Raw genomic sequence first — 16,032 nt, forward strand, 5'->3', positions numbered from 1 at the left:
ACTAGATCCATCCCTCTCGCCATATACTAAAATCAACTCAAAATGGATTAAGGATTTAAATATACACCCTGAAACAATAAAACTTCTTAAAGAAAACATAGGAGAAACACTTCAGGAAACAGGACTGGACACAGACTTCATGAATACGACCCCAAAAGCACGGGCAACCAAAGGAAAAATAAACAATTGGGATTATATCAAACTAAAAAGCTTCTGCACAGCAAAAGAAACAATTAAAAGAGTTAAAAGACAACCAACAGAGTGGGAGAAAATATTTGCAAAATATATATCTGACAAAGGATTAATATCCAGAATATATAAGGAACTCAAACAACTGTACAAGAAGAAAACAAACAACCCGATTAAAAAATGGGCAAAAGAGCTAAGTAGGCATTTCTCTAAGGAAGATATACAAATGGCCAACAGACATATGAAAAAATGCTCAACATCACTCAGCATCCGGGAAATGCAAATCAAAACCACACTGAGATACCATCTAACCCCAGTTAGGATGGCTAAAATCCAAAAGACTATGAACGATAAATGCTGGCGAGGCTGCGGAGAAAAAGGAACTCTCATACATTGTTGGTTGGACTGCAAAATGGTGCAGCCTCTATGGAAAATGGTATGGAGGTTCCTCAAACAATTGCAGATAGATCTACCATACGACCCAGCTATCCCACTGTTGGGTATATACCCAGAGGAATGGAAATCATCAAGTCGAAGGTATACCTGTTTCCCAATGTTTATCGCAGCACTCTTTACAATAGCCAAGGGTTGGAACCAGCCCAAATGCCCATCATCGGATGAGTGGATACGGAAAATGTGGTACATCTACACAATGGAATACTACTCAGCTATAAAAACGAATGAAATACTGCCATTTGCAACAACATGGATGGACCTTGAGAGAATTATATTAAGTGAAACAAGTCAGGCACAGAAAGAGAAATACCACATGTTCTCACTTATTGGTGGGAGCTAAAAATTAATATATAAATTCACACACACACACACACACACACACACACACACACACACACACACACACACACACACACACACAAACCGGGGGGGGGGGAAGAAGATATAACAACCACAATTATTTGAAGTTGATACGACAAGCAAACAGAAAGGACATTGTTGGGGGGGAGGGGGGAGGGAGAAGGGAGGGAGGTTTTGGTGATGGGGAGCAATAATCAGCCACAATGTATATCGACAAAATAAAATTAAAAAATAAAATAAAATAAAATAAAAATAAAATAAAAATAAAATTAAAAAAATAAAAAAAAAATAAAAAAAAAAACTATACACTATGATCAAATGGGATTCAACCCAGGGATGCAAAGATGGTTCAACACATGAAAGTCAATAAATGTGATACATCACATCAACAAGCTCAAGGACAAAGACCATATGCTCATCTCAATAGATGCTGAAAAAGCATTTGACAAAATTCAACAATCCTTCATGATAAAGACGCTCAACAAATTAGGTATAGAAAGAAAATATCTTAACACAATAAAAGCCATTTATGACAAGCCCACTGCCAGTATTATTCTGAATGGGGAAAAATTGAAGGCCTTCCCTTTAAGGACAGGAACAAGACAAGGATGTCCACTCTCACCACTTCTATTCAACATAGTACTAGAGGTACTAGCTAGAGCAGTCAGGCAAGAGAAAGAAATAAAGGGAATCCAGATTGGAAAAGATGAAGTCAAACTTTTCCTATTTGCAGATGACATGATACTATAAATAGAGAAACCCAAAGATTCTATCAAAAAACTCCTAGAGCTGGTTAATGACTTCAGTAACGTTGCAGAATACAAAATAAATGCCCCCAAATCAGTAGCATTTATATACTCAAATAATGAATTAACAGAAAGAGAAATAAAGTAAGCCCATTTACAATTGTCACCAAAAAAATACAATACCTAGGGATCAATTTAACCAGGGAGGTGAAAGACCTCCACAATGAGAATTACAAACCACTTCTGAAAGAAATTAAAGACGACACAAAAAGATGGAATGATATTCCATGCTCTTGGATTGGAAGAATTAACATTGTGAAAATGTCTATACTACCCAAAGCGATCTACAGATTCAATGCAATCCTCATCAAAATACCAATGACATTCTTCACAGAAATGGAAAAAACAATCTTACCTTTCATATGGAAAAACAAAAGATCCCGAATAGCCAAAGCAATCCTGAGCAAAAAAAACAAAGCTGGAGGCATAACTCTGCCTGACTTCAAATCATACTACAAAGCTGTTGTAACCAAAACAGCATGGTACTGGTATAAAAATAGACATTCAGACCAGTGGAGTAGAATTGAGAACTTTGAAATCACTCCTCAGGTTTATAGCCATTTGATATTAGACAAAGCAACAAAAATCTACATTGGGGAAAAAATTGCCTCTTCAAGAAGTGGTGTGGGGAAAACTGGATATCCATATGCAGAAGAATGAAACTAGATATGCATCTCTCACCATGCACTAAAATCAACCCAAAATGCATTAAAGACCTAGGTATAAGACCTGAAACTGTAAAATTACTAGGGGAAAATATAGGTGAAACACTTTGGCAGTTAGGTCTGGGTACAGGCTTTATGAACATGAGCCCGAAAGCACAAGCAGCAAAAGAAAAAATAAACAAATGAGACTATATCAAAGTAAAAAGTTTCTGCACAGCAAAAGAAACAATCAACAGAGTGAAAAGACAACCTACAGAGTGGGAGAAAATTTTTGCCAACTATGCATCTGACATGGGACTAATATCCAGAATATACATAGAACTCAAGCAATTATACAATAAAAAAAAAAGTGACCCAATTAAAAAATGGGCAAAAGAGCTGAATAGACATTTTTCAAAGGAAACCATACAAATAGCCAACAGATACATAAAAAAATGCTGAACATCTCTAGTCATCAGAGAAATGCAAATTAAAACCACACTGAGATATCACCTCACTCCAGTTAGACTGGCTATAATCAAAAAGACGGTGAATAACAAATGCTGGCGAGGGTGTGGAGAGAAGGGAACACTACTGCAGTGTTGGTGGGACTATAAATTAGTACAACCACTTTGGAAAACAGTTTGGACGTTTCTCAAACAACTACAGATAGATCTTCCTTATGATCTAGGAATCCCTCTTCTGGGTATATATCCAGAGGAATGGAAATCATCATGTCGAAGAGATACCTGCACTCCCATGTTTATTGCAGCCCTGTTTACAATAGCCAAGATATGGAACCAACCTAAATGTACATCAATAGATGATTGGATAAGGAAACTGTGGTATATATACACTATGGAATACTACTCTGCCATAAAAAAGAATGAAATACTCTCATTTGCAGCAACATGGATGAACCTGAAGAAACTTATGTTGAGTGAAACAAGCAAAGCACAGAGGGATAAATACCATGTGCTCACTAATATGTGGGAGCTAAGAGAGAAAAGAAGGCAGGAAAGAAAGACCACAGCAGTGCCGTGATCCAACAGAGGGAGGGAACATTTCTAGGGCTACAAATTGGACTTGGGGGGGGGAGGGGAGAGAGATTGGGGGATAATTGGGAGGGGACAAAGGGTACAAAAGTAATTTCTGGTAATGGATATGCCCCCAGTATGAATCTGGCCCCCACATCATGGGCAGGAGGGGGGACAAACAGCTTTGTATCTCATGAATATTCATAATAAATAAATAAATAAAGCAATGACCATACTTTTGTGACATATGCAGGTTCATAGTGATTATGGTGACAACAGAAAAGATGATGCAAAGTAACTAAGAAAAGGATAAATCAGTAACTGTCTAATAAAACTGGAAGGCATGCCATATATTTTATTTACAAAGGGTTCCTTCAAAAAATGTTTTCTATAGAATTGATTTCTGATAATAAAACATGTTAATGCTTAATTCCCTGCCCTCCACCCAATGCCAGATGGAAGTACTGCTGTACATTAATCTAGGAAATTAAGACTTTTTAAATATATCCTTAAGCTTGTATGTTTGACATCATGAAGAAAAACCAAACCATTCCTCAAATATCCATTATGCAGTAAGCAAAGACTATGTGAATAAACCAAAACTGTGAATTAGCTTGCTGTAGTTTTGAGACTACATTTTTAAAATTATTTTTTTATATTTCGTTTATTCTTTTAAACATGTAACTAAACTAGAATTCATTTACTTTCATTCCCTTCCAATTTATCCTCTTGATTTAGGCTCTGCGGTATAGACTGGAGAAGCTAGAAATTCTACAGAAACAAATCTCAGCTAATAAAAGTCCTTTAGAATATGAGTGTCAGAAAATAATCTTCTAGGGGTCATGATATCAAAACAAAATTTGAAAAAGTCAGTGCTTTCCACAACATTTTCATATAGTAGTTCTCTAGATATGCTTGTTGGACGAATCTACAAGGAACCAGGGTGAAATTGTGGAGGATACTAACATTAATAAAGCACATGTACTTCACAGGGCCTTAACCTTTATCTTAGTAGGACCACAGTCCTTAGATTTTAGTAGGGCCAAAGCCCTTAGCATAGGTAGTAGCTTAGTAGGGTCACAGTCCTTAGATTTTAGCAGGGCCAAAGCCCTGTAGTTTAAGGTATAACCTAACTTTTTAGAATTACACATAGAAATGATAAGTTTGGGAAAAACAGAAAACTTTCTCAGGACTAAAGTCTCTGTTGTAGATTTAAAAAATTGTAACACAGCAGAAGTGATTGCTCTAAGGGCAGTTGTCCTTGGTGCAGCTAAACCTAATGATGGGAAAGTATGTGAGCTAAAAGCTTCAAGGTTAATGGTTGGGGGATGTTCCTTATCTCACCTTCAGCTGTTTCTTTGAGTTTCTTAGAGAACTACGTGTTGCCATGACGATTATCTCATTGTTTCTTTCTGTACTTCATATAGCTTAGTTTTTTGACTCCTACTATGACTGATTAACTACCTGTGTTCTTTTCTGTAACTTTCTTGCCTGGACAATAAAAACTGAGAGAAAACCTGATTTGGGGTTACTCCTAGGAATCCTTCTCTCTTGAAGGAATTGCTCCCGAGATTAATACTTTTGGGCATCTCATTGCTCTGCAGAAATGGGCTTTGAGTAATCTTTTCTGTCTCTGTCACTCTGGGAAAGGTGACAGTAATTACCTGTCACCTACTAAGAATCCAAAAGGGCACTTGGTTCATAAATGTCCAATATCCTAATACAGCATCTAATATCAGATTAACTATAATTATGAGGTACTAGGGCTCCAGGATTTCAGGGTTGTGATGGGGGTAGATTTTTTAAGAGATGTTCCAAGGTACACTTTGGCCTAAGTATTCAGCAAAAGTATGCTTCTCCAATTCTGCCTTGGCCTGCCTCAAGTCATTTCTGGTATCCCTGAATGTCACATGATCAGGGATTGAACAATCATTTGGTTACCATTATATCTAATCAGTATAATAAGGTCAAACATGGAAAAGCCATGTCATTTAGATTTACTCTTGGTATCTGAACATTCATTTTCCAAATTAAGAAGGTGTTTCAGGTACAACCTGGAATGAAAATCTCCTTGTGTGCTTTATATGTTGAAATTTTATCAATTAGATAAAGTATAAATGTACATTAATGCAAGAGGAAAATGTTGCAATTAATGATTATGAAATCTATTTTACGTACAAAAGAAATTAATAGTTTTCAAATAGTCAAATAAAAAGTGTGATAATATTTAAGAAGAAGATTATATCCTTTTTCAGCTAATAAATAATTATATAAATTTTAATGAAAAATACAAAGCAAAATAATAGAGATTATATATCATCATTCTAACTTGTTCACTTGTTTGGCATACTAATATTCATAACATTAAACAAAATCACTTCAAATACTATGTGTAATTTCTAGTTATTTTATTCCACAGATCTTTCGAAAAAAAATCTTATTTGGAGATTCTTCACATCTTTTGTGGATGTGTTAAAAGCAAAACATTAATTTTGCTACTTCAAAATTTCATGAGAAAAACCTCCAAAGTTATGTATAACATAATCATTTTTGTTCCAGATATTTTATACACACACACACACACACATGAAGATGTTAGAGGAAAAAAGTCCTCCAACTATCTTGTATTCCACTAACCTCAGTTGAAAGTGACCTTCTGTTTAGTACCTGTACTGTGCATAACTGGAATCCCAATAATCTAGCAATAGGCAACGCTGAGAAATTATTGCTACTGCACTCTAATGTCCTACTCTTAAAATAAGACTGCTAATATTTCTAACAATAAATTGTAATAACTTCAGGGATAACATTTCATGTTTCTTCACATATGCCAGAACCGTATTCCATAATGATAATATATACTTCAGCCCTAGTTTTGGCCAGATACTGGTTTGTACACTTGGCCATTTGGAATTTTTTAAAAAAGTATATTTGGTACAATACATGTATACCCAAAATACATAGGTTAATTCTTACTTCAATGCATCATTCATTTCCATTTTCATTTGTTTATTTTTTTTAATATAATTTTTAAAACAGAATCTTACATATTCCAATAACGTAGGTATCAACCCATAAACTCCCTTATGGGTCTAAAAGGAGAGTTTATAAAGAACTCAACCCCACCCTTAAGCACCAGTGATCTAACAACCTTTTATTGTAAACTGCCAGTAATCAAGAAAAATCCGAGTAAAAGAGGTGTTGGTTCTTCTAATCTCTATGCATTTTCAATGAATTCCCTTAATAGGCTGAAACTTCTACACAATGGAAGAATTCCTGTTTTCCATAGATAAAAACTTGCAGATCTAAGTTAGCTAAATTTAATTGATTTCATACTACCTTAAAATAAAATGTTTAGACAATTTTATTTATAAATTAACATTTAAAAATTTTAAGATTTAAGTAAAGGTGTCATATAAAATGAATTTATGATGAGGTAGGACAAAAAATTATCTGTGATTCAGTAATATATATATAAAAAAAACTCTGTAAGTGTCCAATATCCCAATCCAGCGTCTAATACCAGAATAACTATCATTTTGAAGCAATGGAAAGAGTCCCAAAACTGAATGCCACACATAGGTTGTGGTTCTCACTCAGCTGCTTAGTCACCTTGGACAAGTTATTTACCCTCTGCGTCTGTTTCCTAAACTATAAAATGAAGTTATTAATACCTGCTCTTTCTATATGTACCAAATTAAGTAAAGTATGTGAAACATAATCTGTGATGCATGTAAAATATTGAGTATCATGAGAGTTCCAAATCTAGCTTCTTTATTTTCATACTAACTTTATGTAGACAGCGATTGATTTTATGTAGCTTTATGTTATACTTTTAATGATAATTAACTTAGGACAGTCTTTAAAAATACTTGTGATATAAAAACGAATGAAATACTGCCATTTGCCACAACATGGATGGACCTTGAGAGAATTATATTAAGTGAAACAAGTCAGGCACAGAAAGAGAAATACCACATGTTCTCACTTATTGGTGGAAGCTAAAAATTAATATATAAATTCACACACACACACACAAAACCGGGGGGGGGGGGGGAGAAGATATAACAACCACAATTACTTGAAGTTGATACGACAAGCAAACAGAAAGGACATTGTTGGGGGGGAGAGGGGGAGGGAGAAGGGAGGGAGGTTTTGGTGATGGGGAGCAATAATCAGCCACAATGTAAAAAATAAATAAATAAATAAAAATAAAAATATTTGTGACCTGTTCTGGTTATTTATGTATTACTCAAGAATGTGGGTATAATTTATAAAAGTTTAAGTATTAAAATAGTTATTTGAAGTTTAATGTTAAGTCAGGACTCACATTAAAAACAAAGCTAACCAAAAGTAAGCAAATATAAATTATATATATAACTATAAATATATTATTATTTTATAATAGCAAAAGCTTGCTCTTTGCCAGCAATAGTAATAATCTGCTGAAATTGTTCTTGTTAATGTCATTTAATGACTACCATCTTGGTTGGTACACAGCATCGATTGTCAAGTAACATCTCCCAGAACCCAACCACCCCGCAAAAAATATTGAGAACAAGAATGTCCTCAGAAAGCTCAATCATAAAACCAAAAGAAGATTACCAAAAACAGAGATTAGGAAGTCAGGCACACAGGATCAACTAAAAAATGACCAACTAAATTTAAAATATTAACATGCAAAGAAATGTTTCCACCAGAAACGGGGGTGGGTCATCAACTGAAACAATGAAAGCCGAGAGGTGCAGAGAGGAATGTGGGCAGTGCACATGTAAGCACTACACAGGAGACAGGATATTCTTCTGTAAGTCAGACAGATGCAACTAAGTGCTTGACAGGTACATTATGAAGACAGAAATACGACTTTATCAGAGCCTGATGCCTCTAGTCATTTATAACCAACTCCCTTGTTCTAATTCTTTTTTTGTTTGTTTGTTTTGTTTTGTTTTTTGACCGATAAGGGGATCGTAACACTTGGCTTGGTGTTGTCAGCACCACGCTCAGCCAGTCAGCGCACCGCACCGGCCATCCCTACATAGGATCCGAACCCGCGGCGTCGGCGCTATCAGCACCGCACTCTACCGAGTGAGCCACGGGGCCGGGCCTCCCTTGTTCTAATTCTGTTATTGTTCATTAGGCAACTTTTGATCATTTGGTTTTCCACACAGCATTTAAAATGGAGAAAATACTCTCCCTGATACGAACATCTAGTCCTCATTTTACATGAATAAATTGGCAGTCTCACGTACATACATTCTCCTGTGATGGGGATGTATATCCACAGATAAAAGTGTGGGTTCTGGAGTCAGGTTACTTGAGTTCCTACTGATTTACTTTGTGACTTCGGGAAATTTACCACTTTCTTAGTGTTTGTTTCCTCATCTGTAAAAACGGGGACTAATAACAAAATCTACTTCCTAGGGTTGTTGTGAGGATTAAATAATTCATGTAAAGCACATAAAATAGTACATGTCACATAGCAAGTGCCAAATAAATGTTAGCCGTTGTTATTTGTGAGCATGAATTAACATTCCTGAGTATGATCAACTCTGAGACTGATCAGTTTCTAAATCTGGAGTGGTGTTGCACCACTCCAGGGGGCATCAATGCACAGAAGAATACTCTGGCAGCCCCGGACTGAAGGCTTGACCTGGGAATTCAAGGTCACCCAGCAGGGTGAGGCTCTTTGGTAGCCAGTCTGTCCAGATGAAAACTTAATACATAATAAAGGTTCACAAACTCTAATGCTATAGTGGTCAGGCCGGACACCTAAATGAGCGAAGCACAACCTCAGCGGTGTTTGCACAGTGTGAATGATGAGACTGTGGGGGATGGAGAACACATGTCAAGCCTCAAAGTAATTCAAATGTGAATATTTGAAAACATCCCATCAGGCAAACAACAGTGTGGGCAGATTTTAAGCCTGAAGGCCACCAGTTTGCAAAACCTACAGCACCCTTCCATTCAAACACTAAAATGTTCAAATTTAGGATAATGTATATCTATCCTGTGACCTATTTTTAACCCTTATTTTTCTTTACTGCTCTGTGATCACCCTTTCCTTGAAACTTTCTCCTCCCTTGGCTCCCAAAAACATCTGTCCTCTTCTCCATAATCTACAACACACATACCTGGTTGATCTCATTCATTTCAATTAACAGCTCAGCTAAAAACTCCCAGATATTTATCTCCAATTCTATCAATGCTAAGAAATATCTCATAAATTTTACCTTTTTTGGTTCCTCATGGCCAGTGTCTTTGATCAGGTCCTTATCATCTGATTTCTAGACTTTCACAGTAGCTTTGGTTCATCCTTTTCTCTCATATTCCACATCTACCTACCAGCAAATCTGTTGGTTCCACCTCCAATCAAACTAATTTCAAAATCCATTTTCACCCCCAGCCTAAACCATTATCACCTGTCACCTAGATTACTGTAGCAGTTTCCTTTTTACTGCTTTAAAAATAGCATGATTCCATCCCTCCTCTGTTCAAAGCCCCCAGGGGCTCCCATATTACTTAAAAGTGAAATCAGGGTCCTTAACAATGGCTAACAAGACCCTACACAAATCACCCATTACCCCTCTACATTCCTTTTTACTCTCCCTCTTGCTCACTCTTTTCTCTAGCCATACTGCTCCCTTGTTTTTCCTTAATCACACAAGGTTCATTCCTGGTTCTAGGCTTTTTCCACCTCCCATTCCCTTTATCTGGAATGCTCCTTCCCCAAATGTCCTGGGCCTGGATTGGTCTCTTATTTCAGGGCTTTGCTAAGATGTTACTCTTTCAGTAAGTGCCTCCCTAAACACATTTGTTTTTCATGTGTGTTTATTTATATTCTCTCTCTCCCAAGAAAATGTAAGCTGCATTACAGCAAGGATTTTTTTCTTTATTGCTGTATTTCCCGTGCTTAGAACAATACATATCAAATATTAGGTGCTTAATGTTTAACAAAAATAATTGAAAAGCTTCTTAATTTGTCTTTCTCTTACCGATCTCCCCTTCTATAATCCATTCCCCCTAGCTCCCAGGTATCATACTAAAAAACGCACTTAATCATTCTCCTGCTTAAAAAACTTTGATGGGATCCCTACATCCTTCAGGGTCTGGCCCCAAATTTATTTAAGCCTTTTCCCCATTCCCCAAAATAGTTGTGTGCTTTCCACAGACTAACACTTTGATCATCCTTGAACCTACTGTGCCATTTTATTTCTCCATGCTTTTCATATATCTCCATCTCTACTTGGCCAAACCTTTACTCAGTCATCCTCCAGACCTAGTTATTCCATGATGCCTCCCTGAATCCCTCATCCATACCCCTACTTCACTTGGTTCCTCCACCATTGTACTTATGCTATTACTGTGTATTAACCAATCTGTTTCTCCAACTAGATTATAAGATCCTGGAAAGCAAGTTCATGATGTTGTATCCAGATTTGTTTCACCAGTGCTTAACACTATACTTAGAGAAGAAACACTATGTCTGTTAAATGAAAATGTAATGAATGAAATTTAAAAGTGAATGAAAGAATCTGTTTATGAGAGGATAAGAAAAAAAATGTCTTTTTAAAGTGGGAAAAGAAATTGGAGATAATCTAGTTCAACTACCTTACTTCACAAATGAGAAAAATAATCATGAGAAAGAGAAGAGTATTAACCAAGTTAGAAGAAAGACCAGGATCAGAAACTGGGTTTTATTCAAAATGGAGGGCTCTCTCAAATGTACCATATTACAATTTCAAACTACTCAAGAATTAAAGGCCAGAACTTAACTCCATTACTGTCCTGTGTAAACTTAATGAAGAGTGAAAATCATATTGCATACCTGCGTTCTTATCTAGGATGTATTTGTGGGATACCAGACAAATCACTGAACCTTGTAATACTACCTTGATTACCTACCACATAGGGGTGTGGGGGGGGGGACTGTAAACCACTACAATTCCAATTAGTTGAAGTTTTATTGTTCTTGTTTTACAGGAGGAAGAAAAGTAAGGAGAGAAGGGAAAGGAGGTGGGGAGGTTGTTTATAATGGGCAAAGAATAACCTCCCAAAGGAAAGTATTATTTATGACTCCTATCAATTAAAAACTCTTTGAAAATCACAGGCTCTTATGTTGTTTATGTTAAAATTATCTTTTTCCCCAGTGCAGACCCTGAAAAACATTTTACAATTATTAGCATATTTCAGAAAATACTGTAATAGTTACTTGGATTATTTATCTTTTCCTACTCTACTGTAGATGTGTCCAAAGCAGGGACTCATAGTAGTTAGCCTCCAAGAGTTTGTGAATTGTTTTAACTGAGTCAACATCCAGCTGAAATATAAAGGCAGGTGGCTGGGGTTGTGCCTGAGAGAAGTGAATGTAAGAGAAGAATTGAATGAAGAGAGACAAGGATTATCCCTCTTCCTTTGACTTCTCCCAACTCCTTTCTCTCCATCATCTCTTTTATTTATTCCTAAAGACCTTTGGAAACTAGGCTCCAAGCTTAGCAGAAGTCCTCTACTCACATTCTACACAACCACAAGTTTATTTATAGGTGTTTTTATGTTATTAACACTTTATAAAAAATACAATGTTTTTGCTCCAGACATGAAAATATTTAAAGGAAAATATACCAAATGGATTTTTATTATTCACTTGGCAAAAAAAATCTTGTGCAAAATGTTCACTATATAAAACATGCACAATATTTTTTAAAGGAGAAAAAATTATGCATTCTGTGAATTCCATTTACATTTAGAATCTCACTGTCATGTATTTACTACTTATAACAGTAATATTTTAATTTGTATAAAATAGGTTGTAAATATCAATCAGATTTTTTCCTGCATGCACAATATGCCTTAATTTTTTTAAATGTCAGAAAAAGAATATCCTTGAGACAATGCCTAGCTCTATATCCAGATTTCATATACCCTTCTCCACCTAATTCATAGAAACTTTTATTACAGTATAAACTATAATATGGAAGTACAGAATATTTCGGGAGCCCACAGACTTAGTCCATTTTTTCCCCCAAATTTCTTAAGTATCAAGGCAGCTTATTAAAAATACAGATTACCACAACCCTCCCCTTGAGATTCTGATTCAGTTGCTCTGGGCAGGACAAAAATTTTTATTCCTCAAGGTGATTCTAATGATTAGCTAAGATTGGGAAACACTGATCTAGAATAGTGGTTCTCAATTTGGCACATATTACTTAGGGGAGCTTTCAAAAATCTCAAAACCCAGGCTGAGGTCCAGATCAATGGAAATGGCATCAATACTTTAATAAAAGCTCTCCAGAGAAGGATGAGAATCAAAAATTCTCATAGAACCCTCTTATTAAGAAACTAGCCCTGCACAAGTTCACAGAGCTACATGGTAGCAAAGCTAGAGCTAGAACCATTTCTCCTGACTCCTAGTTCACTGTTTTTTGATGTACACAGTTGTTTTGCTTTGCATGTTGGTTGACCAAAAAAGTATGAAAAAGTTATCTTATAAACCATCTCTTTTTGCCTCAGAATAATACTGCCCCTTAACAACTGGATAAGTTAAAATGGAGCTAACCTCTTTGTTTCAGAAATCACTAGAAAATATTTCACTCTTAATTTAAAACAAAAATAGACTAGCTATCACTACACTACCTAATCTTTAGTTCTTATTACTAAACTATTAATGTATCTTAAGAAGAATTCTTTCACATCTTCTTTGTAACCGCTGACCAGTATTTTAAAATTTCAAATTATTTTTAAGGTCTTGCATCACAGTTCCTTCTTAGAAAAATTATTTTGATGCCCGAATTCGGTGACATGCCTTCTTCATTGTACAGAATACATAATTCTACATATTGAAGTTACTCTGTGCACTAATAGATGAGAACAGATTTCCTTCTTCCATATGAAAGAATGAATTTTAGGCTGCATTAGCAAAACCCCATCATTGGTTTGTCCACAGATATTCAGAGTAGGAAACTTCTCAAGATATTAGTTAATCCATTCCAAGAATTTTCTTTTTAGTAAAAAAGATAATGTTAAAAAAATAATGAAAAATGGGTAAGTGCAAGCTCATGCACCCATAATTTTTAAGAGTGCATTTTACTTTCTAAAAATCACTAGTTTGATTCACTTGACTTCTAGGGACCCATTTTTATTATAGTACAGAAGTTGTTGACATATTACTTTTATCCTTCTCAAGACTGCCATATATTTAGATATTTCAAATTTCAGCGATGTTTGTGATTTTTACTTTTGGGTTAAAAAAAAAGTGTTTGGAATGCTTTACCAAAAGCAGATCACATTACTCGACAGGTAAAACTTCAGCAACTGGTATATAAGTGTATATTAGAGTACAATGTATATTTTAATTACTTCTATTCACAAAGGAGTGAGAGTCTAGATCTTCAAATTAATATTCTAAATAAGAATCAGATGCAATGGATTTTGTTCCAATAATTTTAATGAATGAAAGCTCTCCTTTTAATAATTTAGATACGAACATAAATTTGAAATCCAACCAAAACTTAAGTATGCTAAAGTATACTCTAAACACCCCCAAACCGTTAAATGGAGCCAAGAATGTTCCTCGTAAGGCAAAGCAAAAATAAGTCAGAACCTCAGTTAAATTTTGAAGTGATATACAATATCTAGAAAATCGGGCAAGACTGAATAATCCGTGGAGTTTTCACTTCACGAGAAAATTGTGGTACACTAAGCTTACCAAAGCCTAAGGATTCTGTGTTAACATATTTAATTTGAAATCTGCCATTTCAAGTTCCAAAGGGGTAAGGCTGTATACAACACATGGCCTTTAGGGATTGCTTTAAAATTTCCTAAAAATCAAATGCGTTTATTTTTAGAGGTGTACTCGGGTAGTAATCAAATATCACAACACCAGATACTGAAAATTCTTGGCTGCTCCTACTTGGCCGCGAACGCCGGCCCCTGGACGGTGAGACGGAGGACCACAGCACCGTAGCACCGCAGCACGGAGCCGGGGCGCGGAGAGCAGCCCCGCGCAGACCGAGCCCGCCGCGGGCGGGGGGCTCGCACGTGCCCGGCCGGGGGCGGGGCCGGCGAACGGCGACCCCGGCTCGGAGAGGCGGGCGCGGCCGGGCCGACCTCCCCCGCGGCCGCGATGCTGAGGTTTACATAAGAGTGCGCGTCATGGAAGTGATGGAGTCACACAGAGACGTCTAAGTCATGCAGGAGGCGCCCGGCCCCGGCCCGCTCCCGCCGCCCCAGACCCCTCCTCTTATCCGACAGAAAGACAGACAAGAAGGGTTCCCGACCTGTCGTGCCCTGCATGTTCAGAGTCTGTCATGTTTGGTCAAGAACGGGGCGGGGCTGGAGGGCAGGTCTGCGAGGCCGGCGGCGGCGGGGCGCGGGGAGGACCCCTGCGCCGCCTGCGGGTACCTGCTCCCGGCCGCCGCCGACAGGTGACGAGGTGGTAAAAACTCACGGTTACTAGTGAGCGACACAGACACAGACTTTCCAGTCTATTAACAACCACGCCAGAGAGATGGGGCTCTAACTGCGAACACTGGGCAACGGCCTCGCGCTGCAGGCGCTGCCGCTCTAGTCTCTATTCGCCGCCGGTGGCTGAGGCGTGGGAGCGGGCGGGCGGCGTGCAGCGACGCGGGGATTTGGACAGTGGCCGTAACGGTGATTTCTCCTCACCAACATGGCGGCACCCGAGACAGGCAGCTCGAGAAAATGGCGCCGGCCGCAACACCTTGCCCGGGACTAAAGGGCAAGAGAGATTCCTCCGCCAGCCGCGGCCCTTTCCCAGCCCCGCCGGGACCGAGCGCATTGACCATTGGAGGGGCTGCCCGTCAATCACCTCCAGGGGCGGGCCTCCGCCATTCTCTGTGCAGTGGCGGAGGCGGCTGCTTGGTGGCAGGGCCGGGAGGCCCGAGACGGAGTCGGATGGAACCTTGAGTAGTTCTGGGCGGGGGAGGCGGCCCATGGCCCCGCGCGGCCCACTGATGCCTTCCGGCCCGGCCATCCTCTGCCGTGACTTTCCCTGCGAGACGCTAAGGGTTTCAGTTGCACCAGACAAATGGCCTCCAAAACCATTATCTGATATGGGCGTGTTGTTAACACGAGGCTGTCGAGTCGTCTTTAAAAAAAAAAAACCCCAAAAACCTTCGTTGATAAAATAATGGGGAAATGTACTTGGTCCTTAACCGTTGTAGCAAGTATCTCCTTTCGTAACGTTTAGTGCTCAAAATTGCGTTTTAAGGAAAATAGCTTGGCAGCAACGTTTTCTTATATCTCATACCAGAAGTATCTACCCAATCATTACTTGACGATAAAATAAGACTATTAAAATAGTTCTATAAACTTTACATTATTTTGTAAGAATATTTTATATGTAAAATGTATGAGAATATCTTAAAAGCAAAGCGTTACATTTCTTTACACTTATGAATGTGGCCTTTAGAAATAATTTTTTAATGACGTGTTTTGGACTATTTAAAATAAAACTTGATTATGAGGCAAGCGTCTTGCTTTTAAATGATGTACTTAATGGTTAATCCTCCTGAATATCTGACT

General features: G+C 37.7%; 1 protein-coding gene across 1 annotated transcript in view; it reads right to left on the reverse strand.

The window, feature by feature from the left end:
- The window catches only part of ZC3H6 (zinc finger CCCH-type containing 6), a 63,391-nt gene extending 48,218 nt beyond the window's left edge, over positions 1-15,173 (reverse strand). The window contains exon 1 of the mRNA XM_063078402.1: positions 14,766-15,173. Within this exon, the coding sequence (XP_062934472.1) occupies positions 14,766-14,797 (32 nt within the window). The 5' untranslated portion in view covers positions 14,798-15,173. The remainder of the gene's footprint in view (positions 1-14,765) is intronic.
- Between the last annotated feature and the right edge of the window lie 859 nt (positions 15,174-16,032).

Source organism: Cynocephalus volans, chromosome 14 (assembly GCF_027409185.1).
Source record: "Cynocephalus volans isolate mCynVol1 chromosome 14, mCynVol1.pri, whole genome shotgun sequence".
Taxonomy (NCBI): Eukaryota; Metazoa; Chordata; class Mammalia; order Dermoptera; family Cynocephalidae; genus Cynocephalus; species Cynocephalus volans.